Here is a 22229-nt window from a genome sequence, read left to right on the forward strand (position 1 = left end):
GCGCTGCTGCCGGCCGGCCGGCCAATATGCGTCAGTGCTGCCCTCTGGAGCGGACTGCCATCTGGTGTCTGAGGGACCTAAGTAGACGTTTGGAAGGCTCCCGCTACATAGGGATGGCAGCAATGAGCCATAGACACTGCTTTGTTTAGACTTTAGGTGTTTTGTTGGGTTAGGCCCTTTCGGTCTGACACAGACGCGCACACAGGATTTTTGAATGGGAGGGGCGCGACCTGCGAACTGTCCCCCCACCACCATGCCGAAGGCCCCCCCCCCCCCAAAAGTTACGGCCGACGGGGTTATATTTCGGTTGGCCTAAAAGCTTTAGCTTTTATCAATGCATAGTAGAACAATTATTTCGGCACCAGCTTAATTTTCAAAACATTTAAAATATTTTTTACGCTGGCATGTTTATTCAAATGCAACTCAGAGTCGGTCCATAAACCTAATCATCTTAGTTATTACCTAAAACATTCAATTAATAAACATTTTTGAAAGTCCCTCAGAAATCAGCCCCGGGCAGCGACTGACTGCCGGCCGGCCGACCGGCCCCGGGTGGCTAGAAGCATGATCCGGTCACTGTTTGGGCCGGATGTATAGGAGCGGGAGCAGCACTCCCTTTTCACGTATAATCGCATATTTATTTAGGCACATCGACATGAAATGTCTATCTGATACGATGCGAGATTACAGACCAGAGATCCAGCTTATAACTTTATTCAATATTTAACCCGCGCCCCGTAGGGCTACCGGCGGACCCTACCACCCGTAGGGGGGGGGGGGGCCGTTTCGGCCCCCCCTAAGATCTCGGAAAGTTACCGGCCGATTTTCAAAATTCAAACGGCGTTCGATAGCCCCACCCGGGAACTACCTTGTGACCAAATTTCGTTGACCTAGGTCAAACCGATGACGTCACAGGTCAGGTCAAAGGTCAGATTTTCACCGTTCACAGGCAATTCAAGAAATGTGCTGTGAAAGCGAGTAAATTGGTAATTTATTGAAAACCATCGATGGTACATTGTTCGTCAAACACATACTTTGCTATCTGAGGTCACTGATACCAGGTCAGGTCACAGCGAGGTCAGGTCACCGGGGGTCATTATATGAATGTGTCGTGTGATACATGTTTTATGGTCCATTTTACATGACAAATGCGATTATGTGGGTTAGGCAGCCTTTGGGGCCAGCCTAGGTCACGTTTTGGTGAAGGTCAGGTCAAGGTCAGGTCAAATTAGGTCAAATTTCAAAGTTGATATTTTTGCATAAAATGGGTATCGATTCGATGCAGCTCGTCACGGGGAGTTTAATGGTGGTCTTCGTTTTGCTCTACGAGTTCTAGAATTGCCAAAAATTGAGTTTGAAAATTTGACGTCATCATTTTTGAACAGTTTTTTCGCTATAACTTGGCCAAAAAACGAGGTATCGATCTGAAATTTGGTATGTAGATAGAAGACGGTAGGCACTATCACATATATTCCGGTTTTTTCGAAACTCAAGAAACTTTTTGGATTTTTTGGCGAATATATCCAAAAAAAATGCTTTTTTGATTTTTGGGGGTCAAAACTCAAAAATTTCAAAAATTCGAGATAGCAGTTTTGTAGCCCTGTCAATTCTACACCTTTTATGTCTTGATCATTTTTCTGTATCTTCAAAGCTGTAGTCCTGACAGGTCTTCTCGCGAAGGTCTTTTTTCGGTCGAAAATGACAGAACATGACGTCACTCTGACGTCATTTGTGGCCAACCTATCATAGCCTCTGGAAAAATTTTTGGTCACAATGTGTAAAATTGATGCCCGGAAGGGTCCTTAAAGTTTGGTGGCGATATCTCCAGCCGTTTAGGAGATATCGACCGAAAAGGACAGGGGGGGGGGCCGTTTCGGCCCCCCCCTACGGGGCGCGGGTTAACCGATTCAACTCAACAGGATTATGTACTATGTATGTCAGACACGTACCCAGGATTTCGCCCAAGAAGGGGTCACCTGCTCTTGAAGGGACCCGCGAGTCATCCGGGGGCTCGGGGTCAGCCCAGGCAGGGACGTATCCAGGAGTCCAGGACCTTTCGATGGGAGGGGAGGTGGGCAAGGTGGGTCCAGTCGCACTGGCAGACGGGCCTCTAGGGACGTCAGGATTCATGACGAAACATCTGATTTTCTGCTTAAAAATGCAGCTGTGAGTTCTTCATCTTTAACCCGGCAGTTGCTGGGGTATTTCGCCACCCACCGTTTGCTGGGGGGGGGGGGGGCGTTAAACGCCCCAGCCGATAACTCGAGAACCAATAGGCGCAGCGAAACGCACGAGGCGGCAAACGAAAGAACGCGACGAGACGCTTCAGATGAGTACTTTAAAGTTGAATTTTGAGGTCACAGCTCGGGTCAAACACCTGAAATCGGGCTTTCAGTAGCATGGACTTCAGGACTTCGCATTTCGCAATGGGCGCCTCTCGTCATAAACTCTGTCAAAACGGTGCACAATCCATCATATAAGGCCTACAAGAGTGTCAGCTCCATGTAGGGGTCAGTCAAGCATAGGTCAGGGTCAAGGCCAGGTCAACCGGGTAGGCACATATCCCCGAAAATCAAAACTGATTTTCGCAGCCTGTGACACATGTTTAAAGGGTAATTTGGGGCGTAGAACACGATGGTGACATTCATTTTATCATATGTGTACGTGTTTGGCTCAAAAAGTTCAATTTAAGAAATGCATGTATCATGGTCGTGAAGTAGTCACGAGAAATTGCCAATATTCAGTTCAAGATTCTGGACAATGCGGAACGATAATCAATAATCGCAGATAGCCATTAGATTTTTCATGGTATTGGCAGTCTAATGGTGTTTACGGCATGTCTATATGTCAATTTTGTGACTTTATATGATTTTTTGAACATATGCCGTTTTTGGTCGAAAACTCAGAAATCATGACGTCACTAAAACCTCGATATCTCAAAAATTTTCTGACTGATTTCTTTGAAACTTTGTCACAATGAACTTCAATCAATTCCCTACAGGTACCCAAAATTTGGCTTGCCTATGGTCCGGCGAAAAAAGTGGGGGCGTTCAACTAAAACAACCTATTATATACCATTTGGTTGCATTTCATTCAAAGTATCCACGGCCGGCTGACGGCTGGCTGCCCACAGTTTGCCACGGCTGTGAGCGGCTGTGGCTGTGCAAGTGTGGAGCCAAGGCCAGGGTAAATTCAGGGTATATGGCTGCGGGGCGGCTAGGCTGTGGAAAATCGCAGCCGTGCAGAACTTTACTCGAGAAGTAGAACCAATAGGCGCAGCGCAACGCGCGAGGCGGCATACGAAGGAACGGACGAGACGCTTCAGATGAGTATTTAGAAGTTGAACTTTGATGTTTTGAACTTTGGCCAAGGTCAGGCCAAACACATCAAATTGGGCTTTTGCAATAGGATGGACTTAAAGGGACTATCCCACCTTTAACATGGGTTTGAGTTGAGATAGCCAAGTTTGCGGCGAGGTTCAGAAACCACTATCTATCTATCTAGGTTGCAACCCCCGCGGCCTCTTGGTGTTGAAGAAATTCGTTCCCTTCATTTGAAAATGGGCCTTGTGCATTGTGCAAGGCCCTATCTTCAACATGGAGCGACCGTTAGTGTGACGTCACCCAAGGCCTCGTCTAACATGTTAACTGGGGGGGCTAAACCCCCGCAGTCATCGACCTGGCCCCCCCAGTCAGGGCAAAAAGTCACTACTGGGGGGGCCGGCAATAGCCAAAAGGCAAACTAACTTTTATTTCGAGGCGTCAGTGCACATAAAAACAAATGCGTAAACGAAACGATGCAATGTGAGCACATTGAAATACCTCATTACCTAGGGCTGTTATGTGTTTATTTTGTTTACCTGAACCTTTTTTTCGCTCAGCAATGCGTTACATTTCGTCTTTTCAGGCGCCCAACTCCGTGTCCCGGATATTCTTTTTTCATAAATTTAGTCCGAACCTTTTGAATGGAAGGATTCACAAGTACAGAGCCCCCGCTAAGCAGAGCTTTGCGTTGGCCCTGCCCTCTACCCTCCGATCGCGCAATTCGTGATCTATGGCAGAATTTAGAGCCCAAAGTTTAACGTATGCACATAGCCGCACACGGCCGGTCCCCTCACTGACTTCGAATGGCTACGGCCTGCCACCAACCGTAGGTAACCATGTACTCGCCAGGAGGGTCATAAAGATCGAGCGATGTCGCGCTTCGAACCCGGACTGTTATAACCGAGACGCGTGCCCTCACCACGCGGAGTCCAAGGCTCTACCGGCAACAATTTCTCCTTTAGGTATCAATCTGTTGTTTCTGTCTTCGCCCCTCGGGGCGTCAATCTCTTGTTTTTGCCTATCGTCGTCCTCGCTATTTATATACACTGTGGTCCTCGCTAGCGGCGTCCAACTTCTGGCTGGACGGTCACCGGTGTGCGGCTAGAGTAGCTCCTAATCGTAATGAAGCAGGCTCCCGTTCTGGGTGGTCGTACGCAGGCGCAGATGCCAGATTGGTGGTCTGTCTGTGGGGACGGGAACTCTGACAGCTGGATTATCTAAAGAAGTCGGCATGGAGTCCTGGGGAGCAAATGCCAGCCACTTAGGGTCCCAACGGGCCTCAAAGCACTACTACACGGGGTAATCTTCATTTTTGTTTAGTTTATAGCCTCTGACGACCTTAAGGTTGTGTTGAAGATCCACGGCGATTACGGAGAATCCACCTGAGAAGCCATCAGTCTCCAAGTTGATACACAGGCATCTGGTCTGAGGGGGCCCTAGTGGGAAAATACGGTCTCCACTCAGATTGACCATTAAAGCCTGGTATGGATCATATAAAACCAGTGTGGGCTACCATAGAGGCCGAAATATAGGTCCAGACGTTGGCATTAGCCCTCAGAGATCGGCATCGAGCGCTCAGAGGGGCCCATCTGAAACCGATGTGGTTCGCAAAAAAATACATATGCGTGTGGGCCCTCGACATAAGGCTCGGCATGCAAATTCCTTAGACAAGGCACTGCCACTCAATCACACGCTCAACAACGAGAAGTGTGATTATTATTGCCTGATGGGGCAATGTGAGGGGGCTATAAACTAATGGGTATACAAGCATGGGTCGGATGGCCTACTATTTTTTTTTTTTAGTTTTCAAAAAAAAAAAATCATGGTATCAGGGCTGTGATGAAAAATAAGTGGTCTAAATCCGGTGAGAAAACAGGATTTGGGGGTACCCTAGGTTTGGCTCCTTCAGTCTCTGGCCCCCCCAGTGAAAATTCCTTAGACGAGGCCCTGCATGGGAGCAACATCATATTCCATGTTTAAACGCTTGAAACCACGAAAAGACTGCAAACGCTCGGCTAATGCGAGCCGACGTAGGCCGAATTGCGATTCCGGATAAACCTGGTCTCGAAAAGTAACTCACAGGTCAAAGGTCATTTGGGTCAGGGTCATGAAAGTTTCAGAGTTGGTGTGAAATTGATAAACGCGAGGGTACTGAAAGTTGTGTCGCGATCGGTCGCTTTTTGCGCGACTTATTTGCGAAAAACCGAGAGGAGTCCGTTCGACCCTCCCCCCCCGCACCCTTCTGCTATGCATACGGGCGAGGGTTACGGTATGGCGCAGATCGCCCGGCGATCTGCGCCGGGCGCCGGGCGACCAAAATAGGCTATTTTGGTTTTTGTTTTGTTTTCTTTTGTTAAAAAAATCATGTTCTCAGGGCTGTGACGAAAAACAAGTGGCCTAAATCCGGTGAGAAAACAGGATTTGGGGGTACCCTAGGTTTGGCTCCTTCAGTCTCTGCCCCCCAGTGAAAATTCCTTAGACGAGGCCCTGACGTCACCTCGTTTAGTCATTCTGATTTAAATGGGTTTGTTCGTTGAAAAATCGCTTAAAACTTGGTCTGAACTTTGTTGTGGTGCCTACAGAGTAAAAAGAATCAGCTTTATGACAGTCATGTGGCCTGGGGAAGGAGGTAATTTTGGGCTGTGACGTCACATATTTGAAAGTTTGTGTTTGGAATATGGGAAGCCTAAGATGTTTAATGAAAAATAAATGCCAGAACCGTGTTCCTGGTCATCCAATCTATAAAGTCGGCCACAATTTAACTGGTTTTAACAACATTTTAGAAGGTGGGATAGTCCCTTTAAGAACCTCGTACTGAGCGTCTCACGTCATAAACTCTGTCAAAACTGTGCACAATCTATCATGTAGTGTATGTACATATCGTGCTACATGAATGTCAGATCCGTGTAGGGGTCAGACAAGCACAGGTTAGGGTCAAGGTCAGGTCAACCAGGTAAGAACATATCCAGGGTTGGAGCTTCCTATTCCTATTCCTTCCATTTTACCCCAGCGATAAGTGTTTTGCCCCACCAACTTGAGCTAATTTGTAGGACTTTGTTTCGTTGCGAATCAATCTGTTTCGCGTTGAGGAGCTTTAGAATGTCTATGTAATGCAAAATCTTACATCTGTTATGATAGAATTTTATTCAGTGTGGTATTTTTTATTCAACTTGACGATCGGACAATGTACATAGGTTTGACGGCTTTTTGTCCCACCAACTTCCCTGGTAAAGCTCCACCCATGAACATATCCACAAAAATCAAAGCTGGCATTAGCAGGATAGGACACTGATGTACAGGTCTCGCGGGTTTTAGCGGTAGGTTTTGCACCTAGAAAATTTAGTGTATTTCACGCTACATCTTCGTCGTCTTAAGCTTTTAAGTGTTGAAGATGCGATCGACTTGTTGGGTAACAAGCCGGCCATGATCGTGTAAAATGGCTTCATCGTAGATCGATTAGTTTTGAGATATAACCGGAAATGTAAAATTGCAAAACCTACCGCTTAATCTCGCGAGAGCCGTACATAGTTTGGGTACTTTAGGAGCAGAACACGATGGTATCATTCATTTTGTCATAAGAGTACGTGTTTGGTGACAGAAAGATCAATTTAAGAAATGTTTGCTTCATGGCCGTGAAGTAGTCACGGGATATTGTCAAGATTCAGTTCAAGATTTGGAAAATGCAGAGCGATAATAAAAAAAACAAAGACAGCCATTTGAATGTGCATGGTATTAGCAGTATCGTGGATTTAACGCATATTTGTTCGTCCGTTTTGTGATTTTTTATGATTTCTCAAACATATGCCATGTTTGGTCGAAAACTGCGGAATCATGACGCCACTAAAACCTCTATCTCTCAAATATTTGCCCTTTGATATTGAAAGACTATGTATAACCATAATTTTCATTCAATTCTCAATACGTAATCAAATTTTTGACGCGCATGCATCGCGCCGTTTTTTAGCTATAGCGCGGCGAAAAAGAGAGGCTTTTTAGGGAGCCCAGGAACTCGCGAGTTAACATACCATAACTTGAAATTGGCTTGTTTTACATAAAATTTGGTTTGTACATTATATCTGAAAATATAGTAAGTACGCACTTTTGGACCCATTTTAGGTAAAATAAAATTTCAATCGATTCTGTGTAATATCTTACCATATAATTGTGATTTGGTGCGGATTTGGTCAGCTTAGGGAAATTTGCCAGATAACTCGTCGCGAAAGCGGTTATTGCCATCAGCCTACTCTCGCAGCCAGTAAAGTCTAGCACCATTAAAAAGTTCCGTCTCGGCGGACAGAATCCACGGCGACACGCCATGACCGGTGTAGGCGGTGACCAGGGTGCCCCACCACTGGCCCTCGAGCTCCGAGGTGGTGCTCAGCAAGGGGTATCCTTCGAGCACTGCGCGCGTGTTCACCCAGGGCACGATGTGCTGGGGCGTGTGGATGCTCAGCGGACCCCAGCTGTCGAACATTTCCATCAGCTCGACGCCCTCGGTCTGGTTGGAGTAGCTGCTGGCCAGGCTGTAGGCGCTCGGAGCGCTCCAGATGCCGCCCCAGCGCTGTCGGCCGCCCACTTCGATCCTGAAATATAGAGGCGGGGGTATACCTACTCATACTGCGGTACCTATGTACACACGATTCATGATAAACATCGGCTACCGGGGTTAGATAAACGAGCGGTACATCTGACCTTTACATTTGACACTTTTTGCAATTTACAGCACTGCACTCACAATTTGCAGCAACTTTCCCCAACGGGTTGTCTGATAACGAGCAAGTATAACATGTGCATATCTGACCAAATTTGATTTTGGCCTAATTATGCCCCAAGCGAACATAAGCTTGTCACTCCTTGGCAAGAACCGTTTGTGCTTTTTTATTGCATTTTTTATTTCTACCAGTACCTACCTGCACAAGCGTAATCAATTTTTGAGTAAGTCGTTTTAAATCAAAGGAAACTTTAAATGTTAAAAAAGTTAAGATGATAAGATCCAAATATGAAGAACTTGAAACAGCTCCCATAACCCCGAATCCAGTAGCTGCAGCGCCTACCTGTATTTGAACGGACGTGAAGAGAGTCGCGTGCTCTTGAGCCAGTCTCCCATACCGACAATGGAGTAGTCGATGTCGATGCCGGGCGTGTCTCGGCGTCTCTCGATGACGTACTGCGCTGTCCAGCCCTCGTTAGAGACGGCGGCGGTCAGCAGCGTCCACCCTCCGCCGTTCAGCGTCATGTCACAGTAGAGGGGCGCCGCCAGGCCGCGGTGGCGGTACACGCCGTCTGTGTGATAGTGGAGGTTTCTCAGCATCCGGCAGGTCCCCGGCAGTCGTAGCATGACGGCTCCAGTCTCTGCCACCTCCACCGACGTCCCGACCTGGGTGGACAGCAGGGTGCAGGTGCCACCGCCGGAGGGCTCTGGACGGAAGTTAGCCGCCGCGCAGTCAGGCCAGCGGAGACAGAGCAGACTGCACTGGATCTGGGAGCCGGCGGCGGAGACATCCAGCGGCTCAGACTCCGTCACCAGCTCCCACATCGACGTGCTCTTGAACCGGGCCGCTGACGGGTTTTCGGGCAGCACGTCCGCGGCAGCAGTCGAGTGGAGGTGGAGCAGGACGATGGTACAGAGCTGGAGGTATGGACGGAGCCTCCACCAAGGAACGGTCTGCCTCCTCATGGTCGATGTGGGATGGACGTTCAGGAAGTAGAACAATCTAAGGATGTGAAAATGTCGCGTCCGGGTCCATGTAACAGTGTATCACAAGGGCCGGGACGGCCGTGTCTGCAGGCGCTGAGGCCGCGGACCGAAGGGACGCCGTGACGCTGATTCGATGTTGCAGTCTTTGTTACCATCGTCTCGTGGCAACCGCCATGCCAGCGCTGGATAAAGTGAATAGGTACATACATGCGATCCTGGTCGGCCTGACATGCGTGTGTTTGCCGTTTTGGGTTGCATGCCATGAGAGCGTACAGCACAGCAGCAAGAAGCTTTAAGCATTAGCTCCAAGGCTTCTGGAATCAATGATGGATAATGTAGGCATACGCTGGCGTCGCATAGCTATATGCACTATGCAGCTCTTTATGATCCGTTATGTAGGTACCGCATCGCATGCTTTAACCCTCGCCGGACCTATTGGTTTTCTACAGACGCGCCGGCCAAGGGGGAGGGGCGGGTACGACCCCCCCCCCTCGCCGTTTCGCCCCTGGTGGAGCTAGCGCGTCGCGGAAAAAAACGAGCGTGTGCGCCGTTACGAGACGCAGAGATTGATGCCCGACTTATAAGGTACTAGGTCAACCGGTGACCTCTGAGGTCAGGTTGACCTAGGACTCGATATTTTGCCATTTCGATATTCTGCTTTTCGATATTTCGCTACTTCGATATTTTTCCATTTCGATATTTTGCTTTCGATGTTTTGTCACTTCGATATTTTTCCTTCGATATTTTGCACTTCGATATTTTGTCCGAAACCCCCCCCCCCTCGGCCGGCGAGGGTTAAATCTAACGGCGAAACGGCAACTTTGCGAGAATCAAAAATTCACGATTTACGCACAGCAGGAGCTTGCAATGCAGTTCATTCGACGCGTCTCGGCGAGAGGAACACGATTCTGGCAACAGAAATGTCGTGGCTTGTTTTGTCAAAAGTTATTGTCGAAAAATATTTTTCGTAAAAACAGCTTTTTTTTAGTTTTTGCCCTCTGGAGGCTAAACCGTTGACCTGAGGTCATTTTTGGGGGATGACCTTATAAAAAAAGTTAAAAAGCTATCGATTGCTTTTCCATGCGTTTTTCTAGCTATCATAGTTCCTGAACTAATGGCATGTTTTCTGAAAAATATAATGACAATTCGCAAATTTTTGCCTTTGATGACCTCTGGTGACCCCAATATTGCTCTTAGATGAAAAAATGACTGAAATACTTTCAAGCGTACGCATTGAGAGATATCGACTGGTTTTTACCGCGTCTTTCTAGCCCTCTTAGTTTTGGAGTTAGAGGTGGGTGGTAACATATGCCCCCCCCCACACTGAAAACAAATGGACACAGTGAGGGCATGCTCTGTACTGGTAACACATCAGTCATGTGTTAATCGCACCCAAAGCACAGTAAGGCTGAGTATTTGCACGCATGGCGGGACCTTCGACACGTTTGATAACACATAAAACAGAATAATGACACAATTTTCTCGTGCCAAGCACGCTGGACGAATGTAATGCATCAGAGTATCGAAATCATGTGTTGTCAGATATGGTAGACGTGTACCCTTGCACAAATACACCGTGCCATCCACCAGTGAGCGACCTCTGAACCTTAACTTCAGATGGGGATAATAGAGGGCGTTTTTCGAGCACCGACTTTTATGCTTGGGTTTTTGTAAAAATTTGCTAAAGTGTTTTGAGAAAGGTCAAAATGCACAATACAGCCGAAGGAGTCGATACATGACAGATTGTCTAGAGCAATATGCGCTGATTACATCAAGTGCAAGCTGAAGCATAGCTAATTAACGTCTGCTTGGAGAAAGAAACTCCTCGGTCTATATAGGATATATTTGAAAAAATCGGTGGTTTAAATTTATCCCGGTGGTCTGGACAACTGCATAATCAACCTATCCGTGCTTCTATCCTCAGGATACTGAAATCCTTCTCCTCCACGCCACAACCCCCTCCGGGCTGGACAGGCAACTTAATCTCGTGCGGGCTGGTCCTTTGGAGCGGCACCGCTGCTCCCGAGGGAGCGCACCCCGTAGCCGGGTGCAGTGAGTGCCTTGGGGCTGGGTGGCCCGTCATCTGGACGGGCTCAGCCCCGGCGACTCACTAGGGTGCCTGCCCAGACTAATGTCTCCCCCTAATTCCTATCATCCTTCCGGCTCTGCAATGGTCTTGTCGACCGAAAAGGCCTAACCCCCCCCCCCAAAAAAAAAACTGCATAATGCAGTAGTTCTCCAATTGCGGGCATCATCACTTGGTGCTCTGATTGAGCCGTCCACGTGACGTGTTTACCCCTCGACCCTGGAGCGGCCGACCGGGCGCAACGTCAGATCGTGTATGGGTCGGCGGCCTCGTATGGGTCGGCCGGCCGCGTGCGCAGCCCTGACGGTATGGGTCGGCCGGCCGGTTACTCAGCGCTGACCGCACCCGAGCGTCCGATTTCACTCGGGGCCCGGCTTTGGCAGTTAGCCTGTCCAGCCAAAGCCAAAGCCCCTTCAACTGCGCCCCGGCAACAATAGTCACCACATTCACACAAGCCTTATGTGTTGAAGACACAATGATATTGTGTTTTAGGATACAACACGACTGGGTTAACACATTTGTAAATTGACACGTCTGCGACGGGTCAAAAAATGCATGATGCAGGGTACACAAGAAAGCCTAGTTAACACACTCTGCTTGTGCGTTTTTAGTCGTTTTTTGTGTCATTTTGTTTTCAGTGCACTAGGGCGAAGTTGGCTGAGACCGCCACTGGGGCGCGGGTTAGGAGGGCTTTCTGCCACTCGTTTCAATATCGACCCTCAATACCTCGATCCATTAGGCAATGGAAAGATTTCTAAACGATCGCCGCAATCGGTGCACTTATTTTTGCTGATATGATATGGATGACAAATAGCACAATTACAGTTTATATCTTCCTCGAGAGATTGTGTGAAACTAATCACGGGCCACCAGCATAACACTTCTTCATCTGTGCACCATCACCTGTCCCACACAAGGCTTTCTACTATCACACGTGCGAAGCCGCAATCACAGTTATTGCCGCTCCTGCATCCCATCAACTACCCGCACAGCATGAGCCGGCGTCATCATCGCTGACCTAGCGCCCTTACTATACAGCGCCGCAATCTCCGCCACTCGATCTGAATCTCACTCCGCCCTCACTGCAGTAACATGCAGAGCCCTCTCCGTGACACACGGACCGCCTAGCGCCAACAGATCATGGCTCCTCGGCCGGCGGCAAGGCTGCAAATTTGCCAGCAGCGCCCACATCAATACAGACCGACAGTGTGTACGAGCGCCATCACTCCGCGGGGTGTCTGAACACTGCTGAGCTATGGAGGCGGCTTCTGAGCTGGCCCCTGCAGGCGCGGTCTTTGCTCGTGACGAGTGTATAACGTTCAAACTGAAGTTCAGTTCATGGGAGTCGAAGGATAGGGCCCTGGTCGAGACGAGAGCTTTAGACAGCGAATACCGTGGCACCGGCTGAGCCCAGCTCAGATAGGAGTCGGGTGCCGCGGCTCGGCAGACGCCATTTTCCTGCACGAAGCTGAGCTATACCTCCACCAGCCGGCCTGCATGCGGTCAAATTGGAAATATCGCCGGCCGCCCGGCCGCCCGCTGCCGTGACGTCACACCATGTGACGCCGATCAAGGGGGCGGGGGAGGGGAGGTGATGAGATCGATGGGCGGCCCTCGGAAGAGAACGGTTTCGGGTCAGAACACTATCGGTGTAATACACGTCGGTTCTTGACGGGCTTCGCTAATGAGCTGCTGTTTGTTGCGCCTGATGTAAGATAGCATAAGAAATAGCAACGCCCAGTTGCAAATCGTCCTTCAATGCATATTACTGTCATAGTTGGGCTGGGCGGTGCGACGGCAATAGTATTTACGTCGCATAGTTTCCGAGAGATGATTGGTTTTATAGCGGTCATCTGGCCAACATTTCGCGTCAAAAATGCTCTCTGGGCTGCTGCTTCTATTCAATATGTCCGTGGTACATCACTCAGATTCAGAGATAACCTGAACTTAAGCGCTAACAACGCTGACTACACCTTGCTAGAAACCACGTCCAACTCTCCGCTGGGGCCAACACTACCGGGTACCGTTGTTAAAAGCCCTGAACTAGATCGGTGACCTGCCAATGTGATGGCCTCACGCTGTCCTCTGGGTCGGGTCGCCAGCCGAGGGCCGGAGGGTAATGGTCACTCCATGTCGGTCACGGCGGGGTTCCTGAGGCTCACGGGCGCTACTGCCTCTCTGCGGTGGTTCCGACTCTGGCCTGAGGCCGGGTGGGGACAGTTCGGCTCGAGGTGTGCAGCCCTACACGTCGAGCAGTGCCAGTGTAGATAGACAGGGTCAGATTCAGGAACAATAGGCAACTGAGGACAGTGGTGGCAGCAGGAGCATCGGCTGGGACTCGGAACATCGGTGGCGGTAGCACACCGGAGTAAGGTGGACCGGATGTTCTGCTTTGTTATTGCCTCTAATTTTGCAACTTATTGAAATTTATTATTGAAATCTCAGATTTATTACGTAAAGTTGATTTTGACTGCTCCTTTATTGTCTTCCGACAGAAGCTGCTCCTCCATAAGTCGTATAATTAATTATATGCTTAGAAAAAATGTTTCCATTGAATAAGTTCATTGACTGAGCGTTGGAGCATCGTTTGGTGTTACCGAAAGAGTGACTAGCTTCGCAAAGGATGCAGACTCGGGCCCGTGGTCAGATTGGCTGCGTGTTTAGCCACAGCAGTGACGGTTATTGGATGCAATAGTGCAGGCCGAACGGCAGCAAAAAACAGCACTGGGTGGACCACAGCTGGCCGTCAATGCCGACAGAAATGCGTACATAAAAAGGATTGTATCGGGAAGTAACGGCACGTGGAAAAGAAAATACTGGATACATCATTGAGAAGGCAGAGACCGATTGAGAACATTTTTCAACTTCATTTGCATGCAAGATAGAGGACTGCAGCCAAACTCACCTGCTACCAGTCAGGCGAAATGTCGTCCCTAATTCCGCTCATGCCCTGGGCGGACTTTTCTCAGCTGACCACTGACGACTCGGATACCCAGTCTGCGGACGGGGACGATCCCGAATCGCCCGTAACGCTGCCAAGCTTACCGGTGACGCCTGAAGGTGCGATGGACAGAGGGAGACGCCCTGTGCCGTCCACCGCTCTCCATGCGCTGACCGCAGATATTGGCGCGAGCGACCTACTGGATGACTCGTGCTGGCTGGTCGACTGTCAGGAAGCAGCTCAAGAGAGCCGCTCGGAAGCTGCTGAACTTGTTGAACTCAAACGGCATCGCTTCGCGGAAGTCCAAACCAACAGCGAAGAGTTGCCTCTATTTGATCTCACCAGAGCTTCTCCGAACCAAACCCAGTCATCTACGACTACCACGAGTCTCAGCTCGCGATCCTCGAGCAGCGGGTCTTCGGTCCTGGTCCGGCGAGCTCTCTACCGACAACGCTGGTCCTCCCTGACCTCTGCGACAGACCACGGAGCCACGCGACGGTCCTCCGAGGGACCCCGGCGGTCCTCTGAAGTCCCTCGACGCTCCTCTGAAGTCCCTCGCCGCTCCTCGGAGGAGGTCTCTCGGCGGTTGTCGAGCGCCTCCGGTCGCCGCGTCCGAGCCACACGCTGCCTCTCGATGCCGGCCGCAGCTCCGTCAAGCGGAGGTCGCTCTCTTCTGCGGCACGTTCCGGAGGGGGCCGTTCGCCGGATCCACGCGCACTATTACCCCGAGGGTGGCTGGGGCTGGTGCGTGCTCGGGTGCGCGTGTGCGCTGCACGCGGTGCCTGCCGGTCTTCAGGTGGGCTGCGGCAGCCTGTGTGACGCCGTGCTACGGAAGTTTTTCGTCACAGGAGGGGAGCAGGTCACCGCTTCACAGATGGCATTGACAGGTTAGTGGTTAACTTTGGCGTCTCTGCCATCGATAGTGACATTTCTGCCTTTACCTGCACCCGAAGTTTTATTTAGAAATTGGCATTCGTCCATATGTCCTACTGACGTATTTCGACATTCTCATTGCTTTTTTCTTTTTGGGGAATCTTTTCAGCAATCATTGCAACATGTTTTTACATCTTCACTCATCGTGACAAGCCTAATGGTATTTAACCCTCGCATGTGTGCGGCGTTTGCCAGCTTCTAATGTGTAGGGGGGGTCGGTTGGACCCCCCCCCTTGCCGTTTGGCCCCTGATCGAGCTAGAGCTTCGCGGAAAAAACGAGCGTGTTGCCCGTGACGAGAGGAAGCCGATGATACCCAATTTTAAGGTCCTAGGTCATTGGTTGACCTTCCAGGTCAGGTCAATGACCCAAAGTCGGGAAAATCGGGACCTGTTAGAAAGTCGTAAAGTGTGGCTGCTAAGGGGTTTTTTCGGGGTGCTGATCACGAATATCGTGTTAGTTTTTATCACAGATGATGTCTTGAAGCATTTAGACCAGGTCGGGTCAGGTCAGGTCAGGTCAACCAGTAGGCGTCGTGACGGGTATTCGTAGTACGTGTCAACCGCCTCTGACAGCTTCGTAACATGTTACGAAGTCACCAAAACTACTTCGTAAATGTTCAAATGGTTGCTAAATTCGAATTCAGCTCCAAAAACTAGCCTAGAAACATGTAAAACTCGAAAAAGTGACCCGAGGTCACCCGAGGTCACCAAAGGTCAATGACCTGACCTGACCTTCAGGTGACCTTGACACACACGGGAGTAACATCAAATCACATGTTTGAACGTTTGAAACCACGAAAAGCTTGCAAACACGCGGCTAGTGCGAGCCGACATACGCGAAATCGCGATTCCGGCCAAACATGGTCTCGGAAAAGAGGTCACAGGTCAAAGGTCATTTGTGTCAGGGTCATGAAATTTTCAGGGTAGGTGTAAAATTGATCAATGCGAGGGTACTGAAAATTTCGTCGCGATCGGCCGCTTTTTACGCGAGTTATTCGCGAAAAACCATAGGGGGGGTCCATCCGACCCCCCCCCCCCCCCTACACATGCGAGGGTTAATCTTTAATTTTTAAAGAGAATTTCTTGTAGAAATAGGCAGTAGGTATGGGCTGTTCAAATGAAAAGAAAGGAGAACAAAGTACCTATCTAAGTGGAAAGGGGACGGTCTCAGCAATATCATTATAATCATTGGCGATATTAACTGTGATTAGTTCAGATTGGGATGATCCAAGAATTATGCTGTTTGGTCGGTGAGACCATTTACCGCTAGCTAAGCACACACACACACACACCCTGCCACAGCTAACAACATTCGACATTAAATGACCCGAAAGTCGAGTCCCTCTCCCGGTAGATTTTCGGACAGCACCGCAGCAGCCCTCGGCGGCTGGCTGGTCCCGGAGCAGTCGGTAGCGCTGTGGTCACACGGCGGCTGCTCCGGAGAGGAGCGGGGTGCGATCGGCACCAGTTTCCCGTCAGCCCGGGTGGCGCCGACCGCAGAGCGCCCGACCGGGAGACCGCAGTGGTGGTGTGTTGAGGTGTGGGGCACGGAGCGGGTCAGTGCGGTTAGTGGGGACGCACAGTGGAGTGGAGCGCTGAGGAACTGTGGCTCAAACGACACCTCACGGACGGGATAATTGTGTACCGTGGATAAAACTGGACAAAACTGCGATGAAGTGAACGGTGACAGTTAACACCCTTTTTATCCGTGATAATGAGGCGCTGGTGAATGAAGAATCCAGTGAGCCCAATCGTCCATTCAAGTAAAGATTGAATCCAGTAGATGAGTGGATCGAGGCATCAAGCAATTCAGACACTGTTGGGTTGATCGATCGAGGGCCACTCGACAGTTAATGTGACGCGATCATGGATTAACGTCCATCAACCCGTCCTCTTCAGATTAACAAAGTGGTGACGTGATGAGATTGCTGCTGTTACACCATGCTCATTGCTCTGGCGTAACGAATTACTTGATAAGAGTTATAATAGCGCTTAATTATCGCTGTAACGGACACGAAGGTGGTGGAAGTTGCTGTATGAATGAGGAACAAACTTGTACTTTGTTGATAAGGCAAAGCACAAGCATCTCAAAAAGTCAGGTGCCAAAATTATGTTGAAGGTTGGGAGTTAACTGCTCTAAAAAAATATGTGAGTATTTTTTTTTTGTGGGGCTACTAAAACATAAGCAATCAACAACATAGGCAAAGGGTTGCATTTAAGTTTATTTTCAGCATAGGCGTTAAACTCGAAGTTTTGTGACACTCGTTTCTTTTGTTTTGAAATGAAAAAGTAACGTTACGGGTGTCAGTGGTTACTATTTTAGTAAATCCTAGGATAAAAGTAGGAATACCTAGACGAAAAATTAAGCACAGTTGTTGGAAACAAAATTTGCTGTGTTTTTATGGGTCACTATGTCACCGGCAAATCGACGGGTGGAGGGTTGGGGCAAATGTCCTCCTCCCCTTGTGGTGCCCGAAATCCACGAAAATTTAAGTTTTGTATTTTACTAAACTAAAAAAGCAAACGACTGTTATGAGGAAAAGGTTGTTTAAAACTGCACAGTAATGCGTAAAGAATCGAACTCCATTGAGTTATTTTAGAAGTAAGAGCATTTTTGGGGATGTCCTCTCTCCACAACGTCCAAGAGCCTTTTCTGGATACGCCAGTATCCAGAAAATGGATGCGCCAGTATCCAGAAAATGGATACGTTATTTCATAGGTGGATAAAAAAGGCGCTCTCGGCCAATGCGGGGCAGTCCGGCCAAAAAAGATTTCTTCAAATGAAGAAGGGTCATCGAATGTGATTCCTTATGCACTGCTGAGCAGATTCCGGCAGTTGCTGGGGTATTTCGCCACCCACCATTTGCTGGGGGGGGGGGCGTTAAACGCCCCCAGCCGATAACTCGAGAACCAATAGGCGCAGCGAAACGCACGAGGCGGCAAACGAAAGAACGCGACGAGACGGTTCAGATGAATACTTTAAAGTTGAATTTTGAGGTCACAGGTCGGGTCAAGGTCAGGTCAAACACCTGAAATCGGGCTTTCAGTAGCATGGACTTCAGGACTTCGCAATGGGCGCCTCTCGTCATAAACTCTGTTAAAACGGCGCACAATCCATCATATAAGGCCTACAAGAGTGTCAGCTCCATGTAGGGGTCAGTCAAGCATAGGTCAGGGTCAAGGTCAGGTCAACCGGGTAGGCACATATCCCCGAAAATCAAAACTGATATTCGCAGCCTGTGACACATGTTTCATAGGTAATTTGGGGCGTAGAACACGATGGTGACATTCATTTTATCATATGTGTACGTGTTTGGCTCAAAAAGTTCAATTTAAGAAATGCATGCATCACGGTCGTGAAGTAGTCACGAAAAATTGCCAAGATTCAGTTCAAGATTATGGAAAATGCGGAACCATAATCAATAATCGAAGATAGCCATTTGATTGATCATGGTATTGGCAGTCTAATGGCGTTTACGGCATGTCTGTATGTCTATTCTGTGATTTTATATGATTTTTTGAACATATGCCGTTTTTGGTCGAAAACTCAGAAATCATGACGTCACTAAAACCTCGATATCTCAAAAATTTTCCGACCGATTTTTTTGAAACTTTGTCACAATACACTTCGATCAATTCCCTACAGGTACCCAAAATTTGGCGCGCCTGCGGCGCGCCGTTTTTATGCTATGGCCCGGCGAAAAAAGTGGGGGCGTTTAACGCCCCCCCCCCCCCAGCAACTCGCGGGTTAAAGAAAACGTTTTCTTAATAGAAATCGTTCAGTTTCTTTCTATTCTACAAAAAAGGCGAATTTGCATAGATTTTAGGCGTGGGAAAAGCATTTACCCCTGAAATGCCCTGGATCCACCAGTGCGCTGTTTTTGCTATATCATTGCATGTGACAAATTATGAGGCCTAGATATCTTAATCTACGGCATTGCCCGTACGCCTATAAACGCACTTATAACATATGTGCATTTTGCCACTTTATCATTAGCAAAATGCATTGCATTGAATTCCAGATACCAATAAATTCCCAAACGTTTCATTTGAATCATTTAACCCAAAGCGAACTCATTTTGTGGGATTTCCGGCTGTTGAGTCTGGGTAGGAATCTAAAAAGGTTCCACTTACTTGGCTCAAGCCCGTGAAGTTGGGTGGGTCACAGTTCACCGTGAATAGTAGCAATATCGGCTCCCGGTGCCGGAAAGCGTCGGAGAATATCGGTCTCGGCTGGTTTATACACCACGTGGTGACGTAAAATAACCGCTCTGCCCCCGACCGAGTCCAATCCCGGTCAGTGCTTAGTGGACCGCGAGTACTGCCTTGATCACAAAACATCGCCCCACATGGCTTTACCAGGGGTCAGGGGTCAACCGATTTCGGTTACGTTATGAGCCCTCGCAGCCATGGTCCATGCTCGGGGCTGGTGGGTGGTATCAAGGGCTGGGTATGGTCATGGTGGTACCTGGTACACGATACTTTATTCGTCTTATTATCATCTCTTGTTAATTTCTGTACCCTATTTCTTCCAACTATATCATTATAGTGGATTTATCGTAAAAAAAGATATTTTGGCCAAAGCTGCCTGGGTTATGATTTTGGAAGTTGTCGATGTATCCACATCACCCTTCCATTTTACTCACCGAGATCACAACAAATGTGATATTTTCGTCTCTTTCTTCCGCATTTGCAAAACACCAACTAACGGAAATTGACCAATCTCGACGAAATCGCTTTGCCATCAAATAAACAACCTCCTCTCTCTCCGAAACCGATGTCGTTCCGACGACTGCGTTACCCCTCCCCCTCGCACGCAGAGGAGGGGGTGCCGTCGGGGACGATCGCCCGCCAATGTCTCTTCGTTTTACGCCGGAATCGACGGTAGCCCGAGGCGTCGCCAGCGGCGGGGGTAGTCCGTCGATAGGCGCGCCGGTGGCGGTCGCCGACGGCCCGGCGATCAGCACTGCCGCCGATGGCCGGGTAAGACATGGTCCAATAATGCGCGGCCCGGAAGGGGATGAGACTGTTGACAAAGCAGGACGGCGGGAGATGCGCCGGGCGGCAACAGCGGTGATGAGATGCGCGCACTTGTGTCAACCTGATATGGTCTGATGTGGGGGTATTTTCGTGGCCAGATTGATTGCCCACGCCTAACACGCCACTCCATACGAACAAGTATTTGGGTACGCATTATTTTTGTGTTGAAATTAGCAAGGGAAGTTCAAATAAAGCAAACTAACCACATAAAAAGGAAATAATTAGCAAATATAGAATGTTTCATGCAATGAAAACCCATCTTCTTTTTGCATCTTTTGGAGGCAGTGTGCTCGGAAGTCGGCTATTACACCAACAATCCCAAAGTATGGTCAGTGAATACTACCAAATTATGATGGCATGCCGAATTACCAACTTATGGTAATTCGGCATACATTGGTTATCGTGCATTTTATAACGATTCCCAACAGGTTTACACGATAAGGTCAACAGAACATCAGGTAATATAAACGGAAAATTTATAACTTCCATAGGGTATGATCTTTAGAAAAATGTGCCTTAGGCCTATAGATTGTTTCCGTATCGCTAGTATCCCATTGTTACCGGTGTATAAAAAAATGGCGCCGGTCAACAAGAGAAATTGCCGTACTTAGCGTTCAGCAGTTTTCAAGATGGTGCCGCCATAGTGCCACTTTTTATCCTACCGTGCTTAGAGTGCGGCCGGAGGCGCCGTAAAATACGGGTGGCAGTTACAACAAAGTTTTAATTCTATTAGAACGGTAACGCTGTTTTCGTTCATAATATCTGCAATTTTGTGGGAGATTGGAAAGGCACAACAACATGAAAACGACTGCATAATCTTCTGAATTGTCAGACAATATTGATATTGACATATTGACATTGAAACAATATAAGCCTGGATATGGAATGATCAAACACCAAATCAAGAGCATCAAGAAAATATTGCCTTGAAACATGTTCACCGTAAAAGCCAAGGCAATAAAAATCGAACGTCTGAAAGAAATACGATGACCTCACCCAAGACAGCGCACTAGTGCTCAAGAACCGCCCGCTGCCTCTCGGCGAGGGATTGGCCCAGCGTCGCCGGGAGACCTGCCGCCATGGAGTGGGGTCTGGCCGACCCGCGGCTGGCCCGCTCGGCCTCGCTGCCCTCTCTGGTGGGCGGCGGGCTGAGCTGCGTCGGCCTCGACTCGGGACTGGACTCGGAGGCGGCCAGCGAGGCGGGGGGCTGTCGGCGGCCGGCGCGGCCGTGCTCGCGGCGAACCGTCACCGCCACCATGGCGCAGAACTACTACCCGGAGGGCGGCTGGGGCTGGGTGGTAGTGCTCTGCCACGCACTCTCCAACCTGCTGGTGCACGGCCTGCAGGGCAGCTACGGCGTGCTGGCCGGACCGGCGCAGCAGGAGTTCAGGCCCACGGCCGCCGCCCTCGGTGAGTTGGCAAAGGACTGCGGAGGATGTCGGGGCAAGAAAGACAATAAGTTAGAGGACACTGGGCCAGTGAGGGTTGGGTCAGGGACGACCAGGGAAGCGAATATGCTCAGGGAGGGTAGGAGGCCAGGGAGGACGGTCAGGAAAGGGAGAACACCAGGTCAGGGGAGGACACAATAACAGGAGGGAACCCTTAGCCAGAGGACATCGGGCGAGGGAGGACACAGGGCCAGAAAGGACTCTGGGCCAGGGAGGACACAAAATCCTCAGTAGTCAGAGGAGCTGGCTGACGGAAAGTAACGCAATGTGCTAATAATTTCGACGCTTTATATTGAATCTTGAATTTGTCGATGTGAGAATGTTGATGATGTTGCGAGCATTATCGAAGCTTGAGCTGATAATGCCTACGGGCGCTAGGCTTCGCTGTATTACTATTTAATATTGGGGGGGGGGGGGGAAGGGACGTTTTGATCAAGTTGGCCAATGGCCATGGCCTACATCTCTCTTTTGCATATTTCATTACAATGTTCACGTTCCTATTCAGGACATCATCTGACGTTCTCTCATTTGCCATTAATAGAATGTCTGAGTACCCTGGCGATCCGACAGGCATTGGGGCCGTTTCGAGCTTGTTTGCAGCGTGGTGGTGATTTCCGGTATGTGTTAACCCGCGTGCCACTTCGTCGCCAGATCTATTCAATTTTTTGTTTCACACATAGAAAGATTAGTTGTGGAGCGACGCAACCGTGTATTATCCCGCGCCCTGATGGGGGGGCCATTTTGGCCCCCCTGTGGTTTT

At 49.2% G+C, this 22229-nt stretch overlaps 1 protein-coding gene across 2 annotated transcripts in view; it reads left to right on the top strand.

The window, feature by feature from the left end:
* LOC122366188 (monocarboxylate transporter 2-like) overlaps window positions 1-22229 on the top strand; it is a 90184-nt gene that overhangs the window by 51294 nt on the left and 16661 nt on the right. The window contains exon 1 of one of the 2 annotated variants that reach the window (XM_043338146.1): window positions 20916-21431. The exons of the other annotated variant lie outside the window; for it this stretch is intronic. Within the exon in view, the coding sequence (XP_043194081.1) occupies window positions 21101-21431 (331 nt within the window). The 5' untranslated portion in view covers window positions 20916-21100. Of the gene's footprint in view, window positions 1-20915; window positions 21432-22229 lie in introns of those variants that run through there. 2 annotated transcript variants of the gene reach the window in all.

The sequence above is a fragment of the Amphibalanus amphitrite genome, unplaced genomic scaffold (genome assembly GCF_019059575.1).
Source record: "Amphibalanus amphitrite isolate SeventyFive unplaced genomic scaffold, NRLGWU_Aamphi_draft 000790F_arrow, whole genome shotgun sequence".
NCBI lineage: Eukaryota > Metazoa > Arthropoda > Thecostraca > Balanomorpha > Balanidae > Amphibalanus > Amphibalanus amphitrite.